This window comes from Lemur catta, chromosome 7 (genome assembly GCF_020740605.2).
Source record: "Lemur catta isolate mLemCat1 chromosome 7, mLemCat1.pri, whole genome shotgun sequence".
NCBI lineage: Eukaryota > Metazoa > Chordata > Mammalia > Primates > Lemuridae > Lemur > Lemur catta.
Window position 1 is genome coordinate 83,212,392 of NC_059134.1, and position 25,034 is coordinate 83,237,425.

General features: G+C 40.2%; 2 protein-coding genes across 4 annotated transcripts in view; both read left to right on the plus strand.

Moving 5' to 3' along the window:
• The first annotated feature begins 1,319 nt into the window (after nucleotides 1–1,319).
• Nucleotides 1,320–18,319, plus strand: DEPDC7 (DEP domain containing 7). The gene is made up of 9 exons (XM_045557749.1): nucleotides 1,320–1,434; nucleotides 10,461–10,851; nucleotides 12,965–13,095; nucleotides 13,883–14,072; nucleotides 16,056–16,267; nucleotides 17,038–17,180; nucleotides 17,371–17,496; nucleotides 17,594–17,672; nucleotides 17,997–18,319. The coding sequence occupies exons 1-9, from the start codon at nucleotides 1,362–1,364 to the stop codon at nucleotides 18,188–18,190; spliced, it is 1,539 nt and encodes a 512-aa protein (XP_045413705.1). The 5' UTR covers nucleotides 1,320–1,361; the 3' UTR covers nucleotides 18,191–18,319.
• Nucleotides 18,320–23,237: 4,918 nt separating this feature from the next.
• TCP11L1 (t-complex 11 like 1) overlaps nucleotides 23,238–25,034 on the plus strand; it is a 30,798-nt gene continuing 29,001 nt past the window's right edge. The window contains exon 1 of one of the 3 annotated variants that reach the window (XM_045557754.1): nucleotides 23,238–23,589. The gene's annotated coding sequence lies outside the window, so the exon portion shown is untranslated. Of the gene's footprint in view, nucleotides 23,590–23,677; nucleotides 23,981–24,033; nucleotides 24,057–25,034 lie in introns of those variants that run through there. The other 2 variants (XM_045557753.1, XM_045557755.1) reach the window with 2 other exon arrangements.

Below are 25,034 nucleotides of genomic sequence, written 5' to 3' on the forward strand. Positions count from 1 at the left end.
AGAGTTCGAGACCAGCCTGAGCAAGAGTGCGGCCCCTCCCCCCGCCCCCGCTCCTCCCTACTAAAAATAGTAAAAATTAGCCGGGAGTGGTGGAACACCCCTGTAGTCCCAGCTACTCGGGAGGCTGAGGCAGGAGGATCGCTTGAGCCCAGGAGTTTGAGGTTGCTATGAGCTAGGCTGAGGCCATGGCACTGTAGCCCCGGAAACAGAGCGAGACTCTGTCTCGGAAAAAAAACGGGGGTGGGGGGGCAACCAGTTGGCAACCTTCTCTAACTCTTAGGAGCAGCAATTGCCCTTCTCCCCACCGCCCGCGTCCTATCTTAGTGTGCATCCTCTGAAACAACTCCATGTAGGAGCTTTATCCAGTAAGCTAAATAACGAACTCTCACTTAAACACCATTCTAATTTATAACCGGATCACACAATCATCCTCTTTCTAAGAAGACATTTATCATATACACCAAAAGTTGAGAATGATTGCAAAATTTCCAAACTTGAAAACAAAAAAAAGAACAAGTATCTGGCAATTGGATTATTGGTCTCTTAGATCGCTCATCGTTTCAGAGGTACCCCAGCGGACCCCTGGATTCCCTGGCTGTAACTCCCAAGTAATTAAGATGTTTCTCATTAATAGCCCTCCCTCCCTTCTCCCCCGCCTTCACTCCTACCCTCCTCTTTCGGCTGCAACCTCTGTCCCTACCCACCTGCCCAGGGTTACTTCGGAGGCAGCACAGATTTTCTTAGCAGCCAGCCAGCCCCATGGGCTTTTGCAGCTGCGCCCCTGTGACCTCTGGACATTGCTCTCCCGCGCCAGATAAGGATTTGTTCTTTCCGGGAAGGGGTGCATTTATTACCATGACATAATTTTAAGCACTTATTCCAGACCCAATTACTAAATGTTGAACACTTAAATACTAAATGCTAATGGATTACTTTCTGTAATCCTCATTAAAAAAACCAAAAAAACACTCCGTGAAGCGAGTACCAACACTACTCCCACGTCAAGGTGAGGACACTGAGGACAGAGCTGTTAAGCAGCTGCGGGGTCCTAAAACTAATCCTCGGTGGGACGCGGCTTGAACCCAGCTGGTCTGCGTCGCAGGCCGCATGGGTGCTGGCGCGGACTCGCAGGGCCCGGCCCAGTGAAGTGCTTTCTACCCGGCCACCCATCGTGTCGCGACGCGCCTGAAGAATCTTGGAGCGTAGGGGCAGCCGGGTCCACGCGGCCCTGGGGGACACGTGACCGGGGCGGGCGTGGCCCGCGGGAGCCCCGCCCCCAGCCGGTTAACCGGCCCGCGCGGCGCGGGCGCTCAGTTCGCGGCGAGGTGGTGGGAGGAGGCGGTGTCCGGGCAACGAGGGCAATGGCCACAGTGCGGGAGAAGGCGGCCGCGCTGAACCTCTCGGCTTTCCACAGCCCCGCGCAGAGGCCTCCCGGTAGGTGCTGAGGACCCCACTAGGGGCGGCGCGAGGCGGACGGCGGGGCGCGGGCTGTGGGCTTGGCGCGAGGCGGGCGGGCGAGGCGTGGGGCGTTCGGCCACCCCCGCCGGGACAGCTGCCGAGCCCCGCACAGCTGTGACCGCGCGGCCGACGCCCCCGCCGTGCCGCGGGCGGCTCGGGCTCCTCTCTCGCTGGTGGGCTGCGGCCCACGGACCCCCGCCGCCCGCATAGCCCGGCTTTTTTACCAAGTTACCGAAAGTTCACCTTCACCGCGCGTTTGTGCGCCCGCTCTGTGCCAGGCGCTCGCCGTAGGTCTCGATAGGCTCTACCTGGTTACACCTGGTTACTGGTGACAAGCATGATGCTACCTGGATTGTGTGTAGGTCTTCGCCCCCCTGCCTCACCCACAGACCTTGCCTGCGCCATATGGCCGGGGGCCCAGTGCCTCCCTCGCCCACTTTGTCCTCCAAACTGGTGGAAATCGAGTCACGCTTGTCTCCCCAGACATTTACAGGGAGAGACGAGAGGTTTTTCTTATATAAGTTCTACTGGCAGGAACTTGGCCTAACAGTTATTTATTAACTGTTTCTGTATAAGCAGTATTTCAGTGAATATAAGTTTTTACTTTTTTTTGAAAAATATATAGTTACATGACATTAGGAGAGAAGTTAGTGAACTCTGCCACCAGCTTAATCATATCTTTTGGGAGCAGTTTGTTTAGGATCTTGGTCTCTTCAGATGTTCAAACAAAATGAACAGAATCGGGTGATTGGTTCTAAAATGCTGATTCTAGCATCTCTACTACTCAGTAAATAGGGGTGACTCAGATAACTGTTAAGATATCCAGATAACACTTGGCCTTTTTTTTCTTTTGGATAAGTTAACTTTTTCCTCTTTCTGGAGCTCCAAAGTGGGGTGTTACAGGAATTGGTTCCCTATCTGACAAAAGCCTTTCATTTGTAAAATGCCAACTGGTGAAACTGACTCCTTCCTCCAGGTCAAATGGGTGCATCTCAGTGGCCCACTCTTGTGTTTAACTTACTAATTAATGCTCCTTTTAATCTTCAAAATGCTAGTGATAAATTGTGATAGAGAATCATTTCTCCTTTGTACTTTTCTAAGAAACATCATGATATTGACCTTAGTCTAGTCTGCTCCCATTTAAAGGTTTCAGATAAGCACATAATGGCCACAGAGTATCTCCCTGATTTACTTTGAAAAGAGAAGAAAAACACTAAAACATTTAGGAATTTAAAACCAAATGATACTGAAAACAGTCTTGAGAAACCTTTGGGGTCACTTTCTGAGTGAAGGAAATCCCCATATTTCACCTGGTTAAAAACCGTGGTATCCTGTCTTCTCTAACACCTGAAATACCAATTCTGGGCTTTGGGGATTTGTGAACAGGTTACTAGATGGTGTAAGGGAATATGTATTCAAAAATTAAGTAGCTGGCTCTCAGAGGGAAGAGTTGTAATGCTGGTTATCTAGATTTGAATCAAAGGAAAAGACCACTGTCCTCAGCCTACCAGCTGCTGTGGGCTGAGAAGGGCCCCCTGGTGTGCTCAGTTGCCTTGCTTACTACTGCTGTAGTCCCTACCTGTTGGCATTTGTTAACCCCTCTTCCACCTTTTAGTTGCCTTGTCACAGTCCTAGTGAGCAAGGTAATGGGAGCCAACAGTTCTTGGTATCTTGCCATTCCTTTTCTGTGTGCTCTGGCAGGCATCTTTGTACTTTTGTTTCTCCACGGATTAGTAACTCTCTCATATTTTAAAGGGGCTGTAACAATCTTTAAGGGACCTGATTTATGTGGAAGAAATAAGGTCTATATATTAACCTTCTCCCAGTACTTCAAAGACACTTGTCTTTTAATGTGATTAACAGGAAAGTGGTATGCTATCCTGTTATCCCTTTATACTGTAACCTAATTCTTTGAGTTTGCCTGGTGTCACTTTTCCAGGGAGCTCAAAGTACTTCCCATTTGCCGTCTCATTAATGTGTGTGAATTAAAGCAGGGACCAATGCCTGCTTTTGTTGATAGTTCTCTTCACATATTTTAAAATTGTTCTTGTTAGTAGAGACTTATTTTACATATTTTACCTTCCTGCAGCTTTCTTTTCAGAGGCAATCTCAGCCTTCAGCATGACATCTCTAATGCCATACAGGAAAATAAACTTTGGACTACCAAAACCAATATCAGTAAAAGTGTTGCAATCTTGCTGTCAATAATACAGGAATTTTTTCCATTCCATCACAGCGCTCCAGTTTTAAAACGACAAACAAAATTCTCTTTCAATTTATCTATTTTCATGAGGTTTTGGTTACTGTCCAACAAATGTCCTTTTCCTCTGTCTTGACAATTCTGTAATGTTTTAAAACTGCCTTTGAAAAAATACTTTTTAAAATTTTCTTAAATCCTAAATGATTTAGGATTTAAAGATTTGTTATTTTCTGATGAAAAGTTAAATCCTCTGATATGTGTCACATCTTGTCTTCTCATCTAGTGGGCTTTATTTGATTGAATATGGTTCAGAGCTTGTCATTATCATCCAGGTGGTAGGAGTAGATAAAGGCTAAACTCCCAAGGGTGGAGACTGTCTTCTGAGTTCAGAGGAAGAAAGATACCTCTCTTTTCTTTCTACTTTTTAAAAACACTTAAAATTTTAGAATAGAGTTACTAAAAAGTCATGAAGTTAGTATATAGAGTTTCCATATGCCCTACACTCAGTTTCTCTTATATTAGTATGGTCTATTTGTCATAATTATTTATTTATTTATTTATTCATTTATTTTTGAGACAAGAGTCTCACTCTGTTGCCCTGAATAGAGTTCTGAAGCCTCAGCCTAGCTCATAGCAACCTCAAACTCCTGGGCTTAAGCAATCCTGCCTCAGCCTCCCAAGTAGCTGGGACTACAGGCATACACCACGATATCTGGCTAATTTTTCTATTTTTAGTAGAGACAGGGTCTCATTCTTGCTCAGGCTGGCTGCCAACTCCTGAGCTCAAGCAATGCTCCCACCTCGGCCTCCCTAAGTGCTAGGATGGCAGGCATGAACCACTGCACTTGGTCTATTTGTCATTATTAATGAACCAATATTGATACATGATTATTAACTAAAGTCCATACTTAGATTTCCTTGGTTTTTTGCCTAATGTTCTTTTTCTGTTTCAGGATCCTATCCAGGATGTTACATTTCATTGAGTTGTCATGTCTCATTAGACTCTTCTAGACTGTGACAGTTTCCCCCTTTTGTTTTTAGTTATACATCTGCTAATTGCTGGGCACTGTGCTAGCCACAATAACATATATTATCTCATGATCCTCAAAATAAGTGAGAGAAGTGGAGTTAGCTCTATTTTACAACAGAAAAGTTAGGCAGTTTGTCCAAGGTTGCATTATTAGTAAATGATGGACCCAGGAACGAAAAACTCGGGTCTCTGGGACTCCAAAGTCCATGCTGGTCCAACTCTTTGTATTCACAGTACCTAGCACTGTGTCTAGCATTAGCACAAGTTTCCATGTTAAAAAAGTATTCTGTCTACCTGAGGTTTCTTAACCTCAGTGCTATTGACATTTTCTTTGTTGTGGGGGCTGTCTGTGCACTGCAGGATATTTAGCAGCATCCCTGGCCTCTATCCACTAGATGACAATAGCACCCCCCACCCCACCCAGTTGTGACAACCAAAAACATCTCCAGACATGTCCTTTGGGGTGTAAAGTCCACCTACTGAGAACTACTGGGGCTAACCCTTTAAAAATATTTTATAGTAGTTAGCAATAATCAACAACTAACAGACATAGACTAACCAACTATATTATGTTGAGACAATCTATGAGACAATAAAATAATTTGAACCTCTGTAAACTATAAGGAAATTTGAAAGAAATAAGACATTAACTCACCGTTTCTTAGTTTTATGGAAAATCATCAGCTATCTGAATTCTTTTTTTTTTTTCAGTCTAAAGTCTGAGAATGAAAACAAAATTGTTATATGTTCATTTAGAGGTAGTGTGTTTTAGTAATTTTGTGTGTATGCCTGCCTTACATTGGGATCCATTTCTATAATGTGTATATCGGCCGGATGCAGTGGCTCACGCCTGTAATCCTAGCACTCTGGGAGGCCGAGGCAGGAGGATCGCTTGAGTTCAGGAGTTTGAGACCAGCCTGAGCAACAGCGAGACCCCATGTCTACTAAAAATAGAAAAAATTAGCCTGGCGTGGTGGCAGCTGCCTGCAGTCCTAGCTACTTGGGAGGCTGAGGTAGGAAGATCACTTGAGCCCAGGAGTTTGAGGTTGCTGTGAGCTAGGCTGACACCAGGACACTCTAGCCAGGGCAACAGAGCGAGACTCTCAAAAAAAAAAAAAAAATGTGTATATTGATCCACCTCCAAGGATTTGATATAATCTTACTCTTTGAAGTGATTATAGACTTAGAAATTATAAAGTTAGAGATTATAGAATATAGAAAACCTTTAAAAAGGTTTTCACTGTGGGACTAGAGTTGGCTGGCTGCATGGGTTGTGGTTGATGCTGGTTATTCCCTTGTAACTTTTGAGTAAATGAAATTTCTTGACATGTCTACTTTATGACTTGATTATTAAGGAATTTTTAAAGGAATTTTTGTTATAAATTAGTGTGAATTTTTAGAAGTGAAGATGATTATTAGTATTACAAATATTTATGTGTGTTCAATATTTGAAGTTTAACTTTTTTATTGTTGGTAAACTTTTTTTGGTAGAGTTCAAACACATGTGAAGGGAAGCTTTTGAAAAATAGTTATTTTCAAGCAAATAAGGTTGAGACTGTTTGAAAAATGAATGTTAACCTATATTTGTGTAATGCCTAAGAGCGTATGTAGTAAGTTACAGATCTAGTCTAAAATAATTCCTGAGCCTCTTGTTAGGCAACCTTCCAAAAAGTTTTGTATCTGATAGGGTCAAATTTGTCTCTTTGCTTCATTTCTTACTTAAAGGTCTGCCATATTCTATTTGGTGTTAAATGTCTACATCTAAAGGGAGGAGATATAACTTTAGTCTTTAAATTCCTATGATCAGCAGTTTAGACCTGAAACTAAACACAGTGTTCAACTGTTGTATCAGTAGATGAAGAAACCAATTTACAGAGTTTAAGTCTCTTATCCAGGGTTATCGTAGCTGGTCTCTAGACTCTTTGATTCCTTTGGTCATGATGCTTTTAGTAAATGCTTGACCAAGTGTATATCAGGAAGCACATGACGTAGATAGTGATGAATTTTAAAGAGTTGTTCAGCTTATATGCAAGTCAGGTTTGCGGACAGGCTGAAGCTTTAATTTTGATTGCTAGACTTACAGAGCTTTCATTGTATACTTCTGTTCTCTTGAATCCTGTTCAGAAATCACAAGAAATCATCTTACTGGGCTATAATCTGCTATACTAGTATTCATTTCAGCTGATGAGGAATAAATAGATGAGGAATAAATAAGTTTCAAATCAGCATGTGGGGAATATGTGTTTGACTGGTTAAGTCAGCATTAAAAAAACATGTTATCCTGGCGTGGGTTTTGGCACATTTACTTGTCAATTGCAGGGTACTTTATGTATTAAAGTATCTGTATGAACATGAGTTAGTTTGGGTCTGTGGGTGGTGATGCTTGAGGGGAAATATCCCAGGATGCAGTGGTTGGGAATTAATGGTCAGTGAGAACAGAGGGAACCTGAAAGTGCTGGATTGTATTATGGCTGGAGGATTCTGGAAACATGGTGTGGCTCACAGGTGCCTACTATCCTGCTTTAACCTGTTCCTTAATCTTTTTTTACAGTGTTACCCAACCTGCAAAACATCCTGATTTCCCACATTTAAGCAGCAAGTTAATATGGGGAAGTTTATTCTTTTTAATTCCCCTGTGAAGATTAGCCTTTTTCACGTCATTGAGGCTGTATATCCCCTCCCTCTCCCCCACCTTCAATTGTCTTATTGATCTCAAATTAATAAGTGACCTGGCCTTATCATTTAGGTTTTGTATGTTGACCCACTTATAGCTCAAGTGTTATATGTTTTTAATGTTATCACTAGCCTATAAATCTATTTCACTAGTACTTAAAAGGCAGTCTTATCTCTGCAAGTTTAAATCTTGCTTGTCTTCCTTTCCTGTCTTACCCCTGTGTACTGTGGCTAGTATTTATTATAGAATTTATGATATCCTACCGTATTTTAGGAGTAGTGACTACTATTTTTAAATAGGTTGGTTAAGGGTTCACAAATCTTAAGAGTTCATTTTGTTTCTTCTCATTGGCTCTCTTAAAGCTATGTCACTTAATCCAGGTCTCCAGTGAAAGGTTAATACTAAAACTACTTATCTGGTGGCTGACTTTTAATATATTTATATGTAAGTACTAGGAAAAACTCGTATATATTTATTAGCCATGTAACTGAGGGCAAGTTTGTTTAACTCACTGAGCCTCAATTTCCTCAAAATAGGATTATTGGTAACTATTTCAAGGTTTATCAGGATTAAATGAGAAGATAGAGCCTGTCCTAGTTTAGGTACTCACATGTCAGCTGTTACAAATAGAACAATGAAGATTTGAAAAAAATTAAAGAGCAGGCATTAAGTTCATTTAAATCTCATTTATAATCTCTGGTGTTTTAGAAAGTTAAGAGTATTAGCTACTAATACTCATTAGCTAGGTGTTGTGGCTAAAATTACTCCTGCGATCTGAATACCAGAAATGACCTGGACTTATTGATATTTTGAGATGCCATCAAATGCCTGATTTTGGCTCTAATGAATAGAGACTAGATACTGTACCAGTAATACCACTTTATTTATCTAGTGAATTCTCCGTAATTCAATTTTTGAAACTGCTCACATGATATTTGGAAGACTGGCAACAATTACTTCCTTCTTTATTTAGTACTGCCTTATGAGATAGCGTCAATTTTAAAATACAATTAGGATAATTTAAAAAAATCTTATTGATCATTTTAAACTAACATAATAATGGGTAGGAGGTAAGTTACTCATCTACTTTCAGTATGGGAAATATACAAATAAACAGTAAAGGTCTTTGTATGTGTGCTATTAATTTTTCATGATAAAGATGTTAAAATTGCTAATAGCTACAAAATTATGCTAAGTGAATACAACGTGGTGGTTCAGTGCACTCCTTATGTTTTCATCTTACATGTTCTATATTGGCTAAAAAAGTAGGAAGGCAATTTCAAGTAGCAGTTTCTTTAATTATAATTCCGCTTGTTCCTTACCATTGTACTGATGCATATTGTTTTCCTTTTTAGACTATCTTAAAGGAAGTGATAATTTTTCAACTTCTCTGCCAAAATATCCTAAAAATAAAGGAAGTAATATACTTCCTTTATTTTTAAAATGAGGGCTTAAATTAGGACTACTGAATTTTCAGAGGATCACTGAAAAGTATAACACATAAAAGGGCACACTCTGTGTTTATGAAAAGAGACAGCCACCAAGCAGATGATTAGCTAGACTCAGTTCCATCAGTTTACCAAAACCTAAGGCCCATTTTCTTTCCATTTGATTGCCAAATATCAGTTTATTACAATGAGGAAAAATAGGAAATTTTTGAAAGCTTATTTTCCTTATTTCGTGTTTGGCTAAAATCTTACTTTATTTCTGTGCCCACTCTATCTTGGCAATAGGTCCATAACCTCCTTCTGGGCAGGAACTAAATTGTTACTTTGCTTGCAAAGTGCTTAACTCATAAGCCTATGTGATAGGAAGCTTTAAAAATATTAGTTTATTCCTGTAACCTCTGTGTGTATGTGTGTGGGGTGTGTGTGTGTGTGTGTGTGTATACAGTCATATGTTGCTTAATGACAGGGGGTACATTCTGAGAAATGAATAATTGTCAGGTGATTTTGTCATTGTGTTAACATGATAAGAGTGTACTTACACAAACCTAGGCGGTATGGCCTACTGCAACCCCTAGGCTATATGGTATAGAGGCTATAGCCTGCTCCTAGGCTACAAATGTTACTAGTACAGCATGTTACTGTACTAAATACTATAAGCAGTTGTAATACAGTGGTATCTAAACATATCTAAATGTAGAAAAGGTACAGGAATAGATAGGATAGGAATTCCCAGTTTATGGGACCACTGTCATATATCTGGTCCGTTGCTGACCATAATTTTATTTTACAACATATGACTATGTGTGCACATGTGTGACTGATAAGTGTTTCAAAGTCATATAAACCACAAGCCAAATCCCAGTACTACCTCTTTCAATGTCCTGTCTGGAAGTTACATGTAATCTCTGTGGATCTGTTTTCCATCATCTCCAATAGAGATGACACTACCTCATAGGTAGGTTGTTATTGAAGATTAGATAATTTATATAAGTCACTTAATTGAGTTCCTTGCACATAACTGGTAACTGTCACAAGGTCCTACTTGATGTGTCCCCTGACCCACCCTCCCCACCCCCGGCTCCAACCCCAGCTCCATTCCCCTTTCGCTCTAACTTCCTGCTCTTCTCATGCAACCTTGGCCATGCTGGCCTCCTTCCTGTTCTGGCAGAGCACACTCCCACTTCAGGGCCTTGGCTCTTTCTGTTCTCCCTGTTCTTTTCCCAGTTACCTGCACAGATTGCTTCCTGGTTTGATTTAAGTTCTGCTCAGATATGGCCTTATCAGACAGGTTTTTCCTGACATACCATTTAAAATAGTATTCTTTTCCTTACTGTGCTTTATTTTCTTCTCAACACTGATCTAACAGGTATATATTGTCTGTATCTTCCCACAAAGTCTAAGTTCATGAGAACAGGGACTTTATTTTGTTTTCTGTTGTATCTTGGCACATAGAACAGTGGTTGTTAGCACATAGTAGGTACCGAATTTTTTAATATATTGGTACTAATAACAGTATTTCAATAAGCTGCTCTCATAATTGCTCCTTATCAATGACTTTAGAATTCCCACTGTTTGCCTAGGATTGTTTAGACCTTATTACAAATGACAAGGTACTAAATCTCTACTTCTCTGTGATTTTCCTCTTTCTAGGTTTCAGTGTGGCCCAGAAGCCATTTGGAGCTACATATGTATGGAGCAGCATTATAAACACTCTTCAAACACAAGTGGAAGTGAAAAAACGGAGGCACCATTTAAAACGACACAATGACTGCTTTGTTGGTTCAGAAGCTGTGGATGTCATTTTTTCTCATCTAATTCAGAATAAGTATTTTGGTGATGTAGATATTCCTCGGGCCAAAGTGGTGAGAGTGTGTCAAGCACTTATGGACTACAAAGTATTTGAAGCAGTTCCAACCAAAGTCTTTGGAAAAGACAAAAAACCTACATTTGAAGATAGTAGTTGCAGCCTTTATAGATTCACAACAATACCTAACCAAAACAGTCAATTAGGCAAGGAGAACAAACTATGTTCACCTTCCAGGTTAGTATATAATGTTAGATTATCTATCATGGGGATATTGGCAGGATTTTGTCTACTTTTTTATGAGATGCTGACTTTTTTATATATATATAGGATAATACCAGTGTTGGAGCACCAGACGCCATTAGCTTTTTCGATGAATATTCGGTTTTGGACCATGTTTCAGCACTTCATCTTTATCTAACCATTGTGCTGAATGCTTGAGGTTATCAGAAAGAATCCATTTTTCATCACATGTAACAATACAGTGTAGAAATGGTTCGCCTTCATGTTGTGACAGCAAAGAAAGGCAAGCTTTGAGATGATTTCTCTTCTGATACTCGTTTAATTCATGCGGAATCCATCTATCCAGCTTCTTTACCTTGCCCATTTGTTTCAAATGGTCCAATATTATTGAAATACATCAAACCCTGTGCTAATTCATGTGGAGGTTGAAATGGATTCGCTTCCACTACAGCTTTCAGTTCATCATAATCCACCTTGGTCTCAGGTTGCCCACATGGCTCATTTTCAAGATTCAAATCACCAGAACAGAACTTCTCAAACCATCAACATACTGTGCATTCATTAGCCACATCCTTCCCAAACACTTCATTGATATTTTGAGCTGTCTGCGTTGCATTGGTTCCATGATGGAACTCATATTCGAAAATAACATGAATTTTTGACTTACCCATGGTTTCACAAAAATTGCTCCAAAAAATTTTTGAAAAATAATCACAAGCCAAAGGGTGCGTTTGAAGGACTGAGGATGTATCTTCACAATAAAAACAAAACAGGATGTGTCAAAGTGAAATGTCAGAGATATCAACTGTAAACTTAGTACTTAAGGAAATTGGACATTTCATACTTAATAACCTGATACAGTTAGCAGAAACAACAAACTGATTTTTCTGTTTCAAGTTACAGTGTTAAACATGTTAAGAGAATTTATATACCAGTGATATGAGAACAGAGAGAAGGTGAAGGCAGGCAGGGAGAAATCCAGGTTGCAGGGTATCATTGGAATCCAAAAAGTGGCAGATGTGACGTGCAAAAGGCTTGCAGGAGGCAGAGTTTGCACTTGATCATACAGTTGTTGGGGAGATCACAGAAAGATTTTAAGCATGATGAGATTGTATTTTAGAAAGGTCATCCTGGTAACTCTATGGCAGCCTATTAGGGAGAGCTAGTTAGGAATCTATTGTAATATTGTAGTCTACAGAAGATGAGCGCTGACCCGAGTAGCAGTAGGGGGAGAAGAGGGAATCATTTAAAGAAAGACTGGGGACACAGTGACTGGATGGATGTGGGTGATGAGTACATCATGAACTTAGTTAACTATTTGTAATGAAATAAAGCAATTTTGTCTTCCCCTTTATTACCCTCAGCTAAACTATGCAGTGGTGACACAGAGGTGTAATTGAAACTCTTATAATTCAGATCTGACCTAAAGTCAGAGTTTTAGTGTATTGGCTTTCAAATACCTTTTAACTCTTTATCTAAAACATAAAATTTACCTCTATATGTGGGAAGGAAATAGGATAAGGTAGGACACAGTCGGCACTTTTCAGATGCAGGTCCATATGCTTTATCTGAAACCCTTGAGACCAGACACATATAATTAGGAATTTGGAACTCTGGAGATTTTAGAAAGGTCATTTTGTACATATGTGTTTAATACCACTAGATCTGGGACAGCATCTGGCGATCGAGCGTATTAATATTTCTGCAGTGAATAAAAGGTTCATATTAACTGGGATAAATGAAGGCTATGATAGTCTTAGGACAGGTTTTGCCACCATGTGTGTTCTAACTAAACATTTGATTTTCAAAGCTCTTTGGGTTTCAGAATTTCAGGTCAAGGAACTTAGATCTGTATTTGGAAAATGATAAGCACTATCCACCAAAGAATGCCCCAGAAATGGAGATAATTGATGAAAACAGAATGAAGTGCGATTATGTTTGATTACTTTTTTAAATTGGTGACTACAACTTTAGTCATTGAATTACTTTAAATGGTTTTTATATTCTACTCTTAGAACTTGCATTTGTCGTGTTTTTGCTCTCACATACTCAAATATTTCTGTGGACTTACTAATAAACATTAACTTATGAAATAAATTCATTTTAGGTATGCAGATGCATTATTTAAGTCATCTGATTTCAAATCGGCCAGTTTAGAGGACCTGTGGGAAAATCTGAGTTTAAAGCCTACCACTTCCCCTCATGATGTAAATATCTCTGCAACCTTATCTCCACAAGGTAGGCTAAAAGTGATGCAAAGTAAGAAATAGAAGACTAACTTCAGATACAGTTATTTAAAATTTTTCAATCTTAACATTTATTAGAATTTAAATGTTCAAAGCACAGAGAAAGAGCACACTATGTATTAAAGCTATTTATATTAAGTTTTAACAGAAGTCTATTATCTTTAACAAATAGTTCAGTGTTACAACTCTTGAACACTGACTTTTGTCCTATTAGCTGGCAGAAGTTCAAATCTGAGATGTTTTGCATGCAGATTTTTATTTAAAATATGCTCTTAGATATTTCTTTCCCTAAGATTTTATTAGGTCAAATAAAATTTGAAAGTTACATTAAACCACTAACAGAATTCTTATGTTTTTCCTTATCTGTGGCCGTGGAATGTAGTTTAATGACTTTGATTTCCACTCTCCTTCCCCATCCCAGTTATGGAAACCCTGAGTGGAATAATCTGCAGCCAATAGTTTCAAACCAGTTTTTAGGTTGAATGAGTCATTCTTCCAGGGTCCTTATTAACATGTTATATGACTTGATCTCTTATCTCTGACAGATTGCTTTTACAGTACAGAGAATGAAAAGAATTCCTGTTGTCCAAAGTCTGTTCTACACTCTAAACAAATCTTGGATTGTTTTATTTTGGTATAAGAAAGCATTTCATAAGGTTGACTTTTTCTTATTTATATTTTGGCCACAACTTTATTAGCTTAGACCTGCCTAGACAAATATTGTGGTGAGCATATAGTAACTAATTGTTAACTTTTCACCTTGCATTTTTCCTGTGTAGTTATTAATGAAGTATGGCAAGAAGAAACAATTGGGCGTCTACTACAACTTGTAGATCTTCCACTTCTTGACTCCTTACTCAGACAGCAAGAGGTTGTACCTAAAGTTTCTCAACCTAAGAGGCAGCCTGACATGGTCAACACCAGTAACTATCTGGATCGAGGGATTCTCAAGGCTTATAGTGACTCTCAGTACGTGGAAATACATATAATAAATTGAATGTGTTTGTAGATAGATTATAGATAATGGTTTTAGGATAATCTTTTGAATTCTGTTTTCCATAGGATTAGATATGTATTATAAGTTGATATTATCAGTATTTGAGAAACTGAAGAACAAAATTATATTATTCAAAATTGGAAAAAGATTTTAAATTTCATTTTTCGTATTCATTTTTGTTTCACATGTAACTTGCACATTAAGTGAAGAAAATGATTATGGTCTATTTTCTTTGTTAAAATGTAGGGCTCTCTATTCTCTTAAAATTCCTTTAAAGGGACTTGAACAAAATAAACATTTGACAAATTCTTGGAATCCTTTGACTACATATACTTTTATATTCCTAGAATGCCTATTATGTATTTTTGGCTGGGCATGGTGGCTCATACCTTCATTCCCAGCACTTTGGGAGGCTGAGGCTGGAGGATTGCTTGAGGCCAGGAATTTGAGACCAGCTTGGGCAACATAGCAAGACCCTCATCTCTACAAAAAATTTAAAAATTAGCTGGGCAGGGTGGTGCACACCTACAATCTCAGCTACTCAGGATGCTGAGGCAGGAGGGTCACTTGAGCCCAGGAGCTTGCGGTTACAGTGAGCTATGATTGGGCCACTGCACTCTAGCCTGAGCAACAGAGCAAGACCCTGTCTTTTTAAAAAATATATATATGTGTATATTTTTTAGTTAACTAGTTGTATTGAAGAAATACAAGAAAGTAATGCTCTCTCTCTCATCTCTAATTACCATTCTCCTGAATGTAAAATCTTAAGGTTTGAAGGCTTAACTTAAGGTGCTAAGGGAATTAAGATTTTTTTCCTTAAGAATTCTATTAATATATTCCTTATAACTTTGAAACTCCTGTAAAAATTATTAAAGGTTAAAATAAGTTATTTTTTTAGCTTAATTTTAATTATTTTGCCTTAGCAGATAGTGTTCTAGTCCCATTGAGATGGAAATGTTTGAAAGGGATACAACTTAAATTCCAGTACTTCACTAGTTCTATATTCCAGTGAAAATATAAACATTTGAACATCAAAAAGTAGCTTAAGACTGTATGTGAAAAGCTTAATCCCAACATACTGGTTACTGAACTCTACAGATATGATAGGAAGCTTATTTTACAAGAGTTTAAATTACATTTATACAACCTAAAGTAACATGAGAAACATTGTATAATTAATTTTAATTTTTACATACAAAATCAGAATTTGTGCTACAAGCAACCTTAAAGATCATCTAGCTACATCTTATTATAAACTTGATGAAGGTGATATCCAGAGAGGTAAAATGACCTACCTGAGATAACTTAACCTAGGTCATGGCATAGTTAGTCGTCCTGAGACCATGGCAATAAAAAGGACATGATTTTTTTTTAACTATATATATTAACAAATTGAATATTAAAAGTTAGCCATGTTATTTCTTGAAATGTAACATTTTTCTGAAGTTTTGCAGCTGGCATTTTACTGTACATGGTAATTTATATTTAATTATTTTGAAACTTTATCTTCCTCTGTTCTGTTCTAGCCAAAGTGAGAGATGGTAGATCATACACAGAGCTCTGAAGTAAGCAACATTGTATTGGAGACATATTGGTCTCAGGTCTGAGATCTACTCTTGCATAGGGCCTGAGCAAGTAACTTTAGAGTTTCTGGATCTCCATTGTAAATGTAAAGTACTAGTAGAGTTTGAATTTTGATGTCCTTTCACCTCTGTGTTGTAGTGGATAGTTTCTGTTTTTGCAAAAAAGAAAAGATAAAAGGAAAACACATTAAGCTGAATTTTTTAAATCTGTGATACATGATCTAGCTGTATATTAAAAAGGATTACACATATCTTTAGGCATGTAGAAATTTATCCTGAGGGCAAGCTTGAAATAGGTAGTGAATTAGGTACCATGTGTATATTTGGTATTCTTTGCTTTTAAAATAATCTTTCCCCCTGTCCCCCACATAGGGAAGATGAGTGGCTCTCTGCAGCAATTGACTGCTTGGAATACCTTCCAGACCAGATGGTGGTAGACATAAGCAGAAACTTCCCTGAGCAACCAGACAGAGCAGACTTAGTGAAAGAACTTCTGTTTGATGCCATTGGCAGATATTACAATAGTAGGGAACCTCTGTTAAATCACTTATCTGATGTTCATAATGGAATTGCAGAGCTCTTAGGTAAGTAAAATCTTACTGGATACTGGAATTTATCTTTGAGGAAACAGGAAAAAGTTAATTGTCCTGAAAATTAACCAAAATAGTACTACTACAACCTGGGGGTAGATCTGGATTAATCCATAGAAAGTATGTTTATTCTAAAACTTCTAGGACTCATTTGGAAAGAGGCTTTAACAAGCTCTAAAGTTATGCAGAAACTTCCGGTTGCCCCAGGAGCATGATGTTGCTCTCATTCACTGGAAGCTTAAGCATAAAGCAGCGAGGGAGCGATTCCCTCCTTTAGAAGAATTATCAGCACCACCACTATACTTCCCCTTCAGTCTATTCAAAATGGCAGACGCTCTGCTTTGTCCTCCTATCAGTGAGCCAGACTGTTGGACGTAGTATGTTTAAAACAAATTGGGAGGTTCAGAGAATCCCTCCTATTTTTCTCAGGTAGAGTTGGATACATGATTATTGTACACATAGTATACCCCAAAATGTGTTGAATTAATGAAAAACATAGGCTGGGAATTTATCTACAAAGCTAAGAATTAGATTTAATGCCCTATGATATTACATGACAAGGACTTAGGGTATTAGTTGCCAATTTGAGAACAAGCTGCCTTTATGGTATTGGTCATTCATTATAACTCCCAGTCTTATTTTGCTTTTTGAAATAATTTTGAATAAATGTACTTTTTAGCTTAAACTGTAACTTGAAATTTTGTTTCCTTTAATTAAGTCATATTTGGTCAATTAAAAAGCAATTTTTTTCCTTTTGGCTACAGTGAATGGAAAGACTGAAACAGCATTAGAAGCTACTCAGCTCTTTCTAAAACTTTTGGATCCCCAAAATAGAGAAGAATTTAGAAGACTATTGTATTTCATGGCTGTTGCAGCCCATCCTTCTGAATTTAAATTACAGAAAGAAGTAAGTCTTTTGTTTAAATGTTAATTGTATTCATTATCCTTAATACTTATGGGACCCATGTGTCAGATTATTCCACCTTCAGCATCAATTATGTTGAAATGAATAACTATTAATATTTAATATTCCCTTTTATATTAAACTTAGTCTTTTAAATATACACTATGGGATGTGTTTTGTCTTATTTTTATAGAGTGACAACCGAATGGTTGTGAAAAGGATATTCTCAAAAGCTATTGTTGACAATAAAAATTTATCCAAAGGCAAATCTGATCTTCTGGTACTCTTCTTAATGGATCATCAAAAAGATGTTTTTAAGGTAAAACTCTGAAAGTAGTTAAAGTGAATTTATGTGTAATGGATCACTAGATTAAAACTCATTTGAATAATGTCTTATGTCCCTTCTTTTTCTTAAGATTCCTGGAATTCTACATAAAATCGTCAGTGTTAAGCTTATGGCCATACAGAAGGGAAGAGATCCAAATACACATGCAGGTAATCTGAGAAGTATTACTTTCATCATCTTCCAAAGACAGATTTCTAGTGTTTGTTTAAAAGTGTTTCACTCTAAGTAGTTGGACATTATTTCAGCTAAATTCAAAACATTTTCCTCAGAGTTATCCAGACTTTGCAGAGAGCCTCCTTTGTCAAAAAGTAACTTGATCAGGGTTAGAATGTTAGCAGTGCTTATCATCTTCAATGCATTTTACAAAATGGAGAAGAAAAGAATATTTTTAAATGTAAAAATGTTGCTTGATTTTTCTAGTTAGATCTGAGGAATAGAGTCATTAACTGAACTTTTTACTTTTAAACTTTAAGGATATATTTATTGCCAGAGAATTGATCAAAGTGACTATTCCAGCAGTACACAGAAGACAACCAAAGATGAGTTGTTGAATTTACTAAAAACTATTGATGAAGATTCAAAACTGTCTGCCAAAGAGAAGAAAAAACTGCTAGGTCACTTCTATAAGTGTCACCCAGACATCTTTATTGAGTATTTTGGAGACTGAATTTTTAATGTCTGTATGTAAGTTGTGTATTTTAAGAATAAATTATGTATCCTAAAGGTCCAATCACATTTGTAAGCTTGGAAGTTCCAAATATGAAACTGTACTTAATAAAATTTTTTTTTGTATAAACTTGTGTGTCAGAAACTGAGCATTAGATGGTGTATTGCTGTTAAATTTTTTTTGTTTGTTTTTTGAGACAGAGTCTCTGTTGCCCTGAGTAGAGTGCCGTGGCATTAGCCTAGCTCACAGCAACCTCAAACTCCTGGGCTCGGCCGGGCGCGGTGGCTCACGCCTGTAATCCTAGCCCTCTGGGAGGCCGAGGCAGGTGGATCGCTCGAGGTCAGGAGTTCGAGACCAGCCTGAGTGAGACCCCGTCTCTACTAAAAATAGAAACAAACTATCTGGACAACTAAAAATATATATAGAAAAAATTAGCCGGGCATGGTGGCACATGCCTGTAGTCCCAGCTACTTGGGAGGCTGAGGCAGTAGGATCGCTTAAGCCCAGGAGTTTGAGGTTGCTGTGAGCGAGGCTGACGCCACAGCACTCACTCTAGCCTGGGCAACAAAGTGACACTCTGTCTCAAAAAAAAAAAAAAAAAAAACTCCTGGGCTCAAGCCATCCTCCTGCCTCAGCCTCCCGAGTAGCTGGGACTACAAGTGCTCACCACCACGCCCAGCTAATTTTTTCTATTTTTAGTAGAGACGGGGGGTCTCACTCTTATTCAGGTCTTGACCTCCTGAGCTCAAGCAATCCTCCCACCTCAGCCTCCAGGGTGCTAGGATTATAGGTGTGAGCTACCGTGCCTGGTCTGGTTTTAAGTATTGACCTCTTTTAGGTGAGTTGAATTATAATTATGCTCAATGCTTTATAGAACATCACAGGAATTTAGATGATACAACAGTGTAGTGTTTATGTAAGAAAGCATTAAACAGTAAGGCAGTCTATAATTATATATTAATAGGAGTATGGTTTGTATTTTGGAAGGTACTCCTTAAAGGTGCAAGATAGAAACTTAGGCTATGATAAAATGAATTTGCTAATTACCATAAGTCATAGACAAGTCAGAAATCAGACCGTTTTAATGCTTCTGAGGACTTCATCTTTCTAAGCTCATTGTGGGAAATTTCAAACATACATAAAAGTAGGGGAAGATAGAATAATGAACTCTCCCATGTGTCCATTAACCAATATTGACAATTGTCAACTCATGGCCTGTCTTGTTTATCCCTCCCATTCCTTGCTCCCCCCTCAGCAAATTTCAGACATTATATCACTTCCTTTATAAAATTTCAGTATGTATGGCCAAAAGATAAGGACATTAAAAACAACCACAATAATCATCACTCAAATAAACCCAGAATTCCTTAATATCATTAGATATGCAGTTAGTGTTCAAACTTTCTGATCTCAAATGATTTTTACAAGTTTATTCAAATAGGACTCCAAATAATACCCATAAGTTACAATTGGTTAATATGCTTCTTAAGTGTCTTTTAAAAAATCCATGAGTTCTCTTTTCTCCTTCCACCCCTCTTGTCTCTGTGTTTGTCTCTATTGTGGAATAAGCCAGGTCAGTTGTCCTTGAGTTTTCCATAGTCTGAATTTTGCTGATTACAAGTCTGGGCTGGCCTTTATCACGTTCTTTTGTGTCCTATATTTCTTGTAAATTGGTCATTAGAGGGAAAGTTTTGAGCAACTTTTTAACCAAGTTAATGATTATTTTGGAACAACTGCACTGTCAAGATATACAGGTGACCTTTGAACAACACAGATTTGAACTGCACAGGCTCCATTTATACTCGGATTTTTAAACATTAAGTTTTAGCCCAGTGGGGTGGCTCATGCCTGTAATCCTACCACTCTGGGAGGCCAAGGTGGGAGAACTGCTGGAGGTCAGGAGTTCAAGACCAGCCTGAGTAAGAGTGAGACCCTGTCTCTACTAAAAATAGAAAAAATGAGCTGATTAGCTGGATGTGGTGGTGAGCACCTATAGTCCCAGGTACTTAGGAGGCTGAAGCAGGAGGATTGCTTTAGCCCAAGAGGTTGCAGTGAGCCATGATGATGCCTCTGCACTCTAAGCCAGGGCCACAGAGTGAGACTTAAAAAAAAAAACAAAAACAAAAACCCACTAAATTTTATTTTAACTTAGACTTTTACAGAGGTAGAGAAAAATGATGCACCAATATGCTAGCATGTCAGTAATTTTTTATTTTCTAGGGTACAACTGATACTCGTTAGTCTTTAAATGGGTGAAGGTTGAAGACTAATATTTATAATGTATCTGTAATACCAATCCTAATAAAGCGGAATAAACTCAGTTTTTTTTTTTTGCATAGGGAAGAAGGGAGGACTGCTGTCTTTACAATGAGGTGAAAGAAGTTCATGATTTAAATGTGAGAGGAAGTTTTCAGAAACATGCTACTGGAACTGTGGGGAGAACAACATGGTTGGCAGAGCAACTGTATATGCTATCTGATTTGCAACCTTTATTTTGCACATAACTGAGTAGCATAATTATTTGGGAACCAAAACAAACACCTTCAGGGGAAGGCAGAACTACTTATTTTCATCCTTCTAGAAGAAGCAACATTCTAATAGAATGGTTTTTTTTTTTTTTTTTCTTTTTTTGAGACAGTCTTGCTTTGTTGCCCGGGCTAGAGTGAGTGCCGTGGCATCAGCCTAGCTCACAGCAACCTCAAACTCCTGGGCTTAAGCCATCCTACTGCCTCAGCCTCCCGAGTAGCTGGGACTACAGGCATGAGCCACCATGCCCAGCTAATTTTTTCTATACATGTTTTTAGTTGGCCAGATAATTTCTTTCTATTTTTAGTAGAGACGGGGTCTCGCTCTTACTCAGGCTGGTCTCGAATTCCTGACCTCGAGCGATCCACCCGCCTCGGCCTCCTAGAGTGCTAGGATTACAGGCGTGAGCCACCACGCCTGGCCCTCTAATACAATGTTAATTTCATGGAAAATACACTAGTAAAACAAACCTCAAACTTCATAACAATACAATAAAATTTTAAGAAAAATTGGTCATGTTTGCTGCAATCATTGTTAAAGTTTTAAACCATAGGTCCAGTGCCACCCTGAAAGCTTTAGGCAACCCTCCTGAGACATTAGAACCGTCAGTTACCTTTTGATGTGTGCCCTCATTCATCCTTGATGCCTTCCATCCCCACATACACACCTGATACCTAGGTGACTGAGTCTTGCTGTCGTCCTAGCAGAGTAGACCCTGGCTGAGCACCTGATCCAAGACAGCCTCTGTGGAGGTTGAGACTGACTTTGCACAAAAATCAGCTTTGCCAAGCAAATTCTATATACGTACATCTAAATTTTGAGGGAGCAGCAACTAAGTAAATAGAGAAACCAGCCTGTAGCATAGAAAGTGGAATAGACTACAGCAAGGAGCAGCGATAGATGGGAGCTCCTTGTGTGTTCCAGGAGAGCAGCTGCCACTTTTCTCCTTCCAAGCCCTATGTAGCCTTGCAGTGAACTCCCTTTACCTTGAAGTAATCTGAGTTTCCAGTCCTAGCTGCCAAAGACCAAACTGGAACATGTGTCAATTTTTTTTTTAATTTAAAGGAAACACTTCAAAATATATCAAATGATTACAGGTAAACCATCTCAAATTAAATCAGTGTGGTTTTGGTATTGCTCCAGTGCTCTCTCCAAGTGAAACTGGTTACATTCATTCACTTGCTCCTAACCAAGTGAAAGTTGGTTATGTTAATCTTTCAAGGAAGGTAGTGGAGGTAGCTCTAGCCTGGCTGCACATTAGGATCACGTGGGAAGCTCTGAGAAGATTTTTGCCTGGCATCACCCCCAGAGTTTTGTCTGATAGTGTTAGAACCCCTACCCCCAAGATTCTAAGGTGTATTCAGGGTTGAGAAACACTCACCTAGAGAGTTTATGGTATATCAGTCTGGACTCAGAAGTGAGAAGTGCGTGTTTTCTTTGTGAATTTTAACAGTTCCTTAGTTAAGATTAAGGGTTTTTGGTGGTTTGTGATTTTTTTTCCTTCTAAAGTGAATCTGAGAACTTGTTTTTGGCGTTTTTTTTTAAACAAAAATAATATGCTAGTTAGTAAATGGTTTGAGGGTCCTATATTGCACTCAGGCTTCAATACTTTAGGAATAACTACCTACATGTGATCTATTTAAAAGTAGCGTTTGAAGGCACTATTTCCACCCATCTGCTTTGTTCTAGTTTAAATTAAACCTGTTTTATAGTCTACAGGTAGGAGACATTACCTTCATTTTGCTTAAGGCATGAAATTAACAGTTAAGAGTCACATGCCTTTTATTTTTTAATACTGAGCACAATAACATACTTCCTACGCACGTGGCTTGCTATTTTGCTGCAGCAGGTTGAGAAGTGTGGTTTTCCTGGAGCAGCGCCGCGATAGTCTTAGCCACCACCTGGGACCGAGGGAGACGAGGCTTCACAATAGGCTTTTCTTAACGTGATACACCGGTAGAAAGTGTTTTTCCTTTCTGGAACACAGACTAAGCATAAAATGCTCCCCGCGCTTAACGTGCTTAGGAACTACCTACACCAAGCTGAGCCCTGAAGGAAACCGTTTGTCCCGTCTTCCATCTTCAGAGCTGAAGTGTCTCTCTTCCCACCCACAACATGCAGCAGCCACTTAGGCAGAGAGGACTCTCAAAAACCGAACATTTGCCATTGAGATTTGGCTGTCTAGGTGGTGGGCGTAACTTTTTTAACAGCCAAAATAAGAGAAGGGGAATAAACTTTGAGCAGCTACAAAGATGACTATTTAAATTTCAAAGCCGGAGAAGTTGTGAATGCGGTTGCTCCTGGGAGACCTCCTTTTCCTTCACTGACTGATTCGGCGCCTTCAGCGCCTCACTTTCCTCTCGCGTCGCCCACCCCCTCGGGGGGCAGCCGGCCGCGCCTCTGCCGTTCCGTACGGAAACGTGGCGCCTCCCTGTGCGGGGCGGACGACTCCCGGCCCGGAGCTACTGCCCGCTGAGCTTTCTTGGCGGGCACCTGGCCTCGCCTTCCGCCCTTTCCTACAGAAATATGGCGCCGCCCAGATCCGAGCCACCGCTTCTCGGGCCCCTTGGCAAGCAGGGGAAAGAGCCGCCCGCCTTTCCGTACAAAATATGGCGCCGCCCTGCGTTGAGCCGGCGCCTCGCGGATACGAGCAGCCTCCTCCTTCCCGACGCTGAGGGGCGGCCGCTCTGGCCGCTGCCCACCAGAGCCGGGCCGGGAGGACCGCCCGCAGCGCGGCGAGGGATGCGGCCTCGGAGGGGCAGAGGCTGAACCGCCCCTGCCGCCTGCGCGTCGCCCCCGCCTGCCCCGCGGCGCCTCCCCCCGCCTGACGCACGGCGGGAGCGGCTGGAGCGAGAACGCCGGCTCCGCGGCAGGTGAGGAGAGCGGGCGCAGAGGCTGGCGGGGCCCGCATGGGAGGCGCGAGGTCGAAATCGCAGGCATTTCTTTGCCTTTCCCCGTCAGGTTTGGCGAAGGCGAGGAAGAGGCATGGGCAGTGGGCGGGTGGAGGCCCACCCCTCGAGGCCGCCCTGCGGGCGCGCCCCGCTTCCGTCGCTTGCTCCCGGCCCTGCCACTCCCTCGCTGGCCCAAACAGTTGTTTACAACGGAATCTGGACGCCGGGAGTGAGTGGCACTGAGTGCCAGAGGAAGTGACTCTGGAGGACAGAGCCCCCCTTTTTTTGCTGAAAGACCCCTTCTGCTGGGGAGTCTCCTGCGTCCAGCTTAGGCCCCGCGTGCAGCCCCGACGGATGACAGTCTTCATGGCAAGTGCGAAGATCCTCCTACCCCCGGTTCCCCTTTTAGGCATCGCTGGGTTGATGATTGTTGAATGAATTAGCGCACTGTAAGCATTGAAATGGTTTCTGGATGCCTCCTATAGCCTTTTAATTATAGTTAACATTTGTGGAAAGTCTGTCGTGTGCCAACCTCAGTTATGCTCAATCTCTCGCGTAATCCTCCCCCAGACCGAGGAAGTAGGTAGCTCCATTTCACAGACGAGGAAACAATTAACAGACATGGCAAAGAGCCAAAATTGGAACTCAGGTATGTCTGAGACCAACACCCAGCCCTCCCGAAGACACTGACATCGCGGAGATGACACAGGGATTCATCTCTGTCAACACATAACTTAGTGGGTATCTATTTGGGGGCATATATCTGTACGTGTGGAGCATGTGTGAGGAATATGGTTGGTCCTGACTCTTAAGAAGTTCAAAATCTAGGTGAAGAGTTTTTTAAAAAAATAAACACTAGCACTTTTGCCATCTGGCCCCAACGCATCTTTCCATCATCCTCACTTGCCACTTCCTCGTCTCATCTTCGTGTGCCTTGGCTTCGGCCCTCTGAGTGAAATACTCCCTTTTTCACCTCCTCTCCCCCTCCAGACATTTTCTAACGGGGAGAAATCGTTTTAAAGATCAGTTCAAATGCCACCTTTTCTAGGAGTATTTTCCCAACCTTCTCCCAGACAGAATTAGTTTCTTCCTCTGCTGTATTCCCTGGGCAATTTCATAATGCCACTAAGGCTTAAGTTTCATTATGGTTCCTTGTAACCATGTCTGTTTCCTTCTCTAGATTATGTATCTTCATCTTTCTATTCCTATTTAAATAAGCATATTTTAAATTGAATTTAAGGCAGTGATGAATGCCAGATGTCTAGTAACCAGGCCTACAGGAGTTCAGAGAAAGGAGCAAACACTGGTGAGGTCCAGGAAGTGTCCTGAGAGGAGATAGGACTTGAGCTGAATCTTAAAAGGATGGGGTTAGTTTACTAAGCTGCGCATTAGAGACCTAGAAATCCTGCCTTTCCTCCTCACTGCAC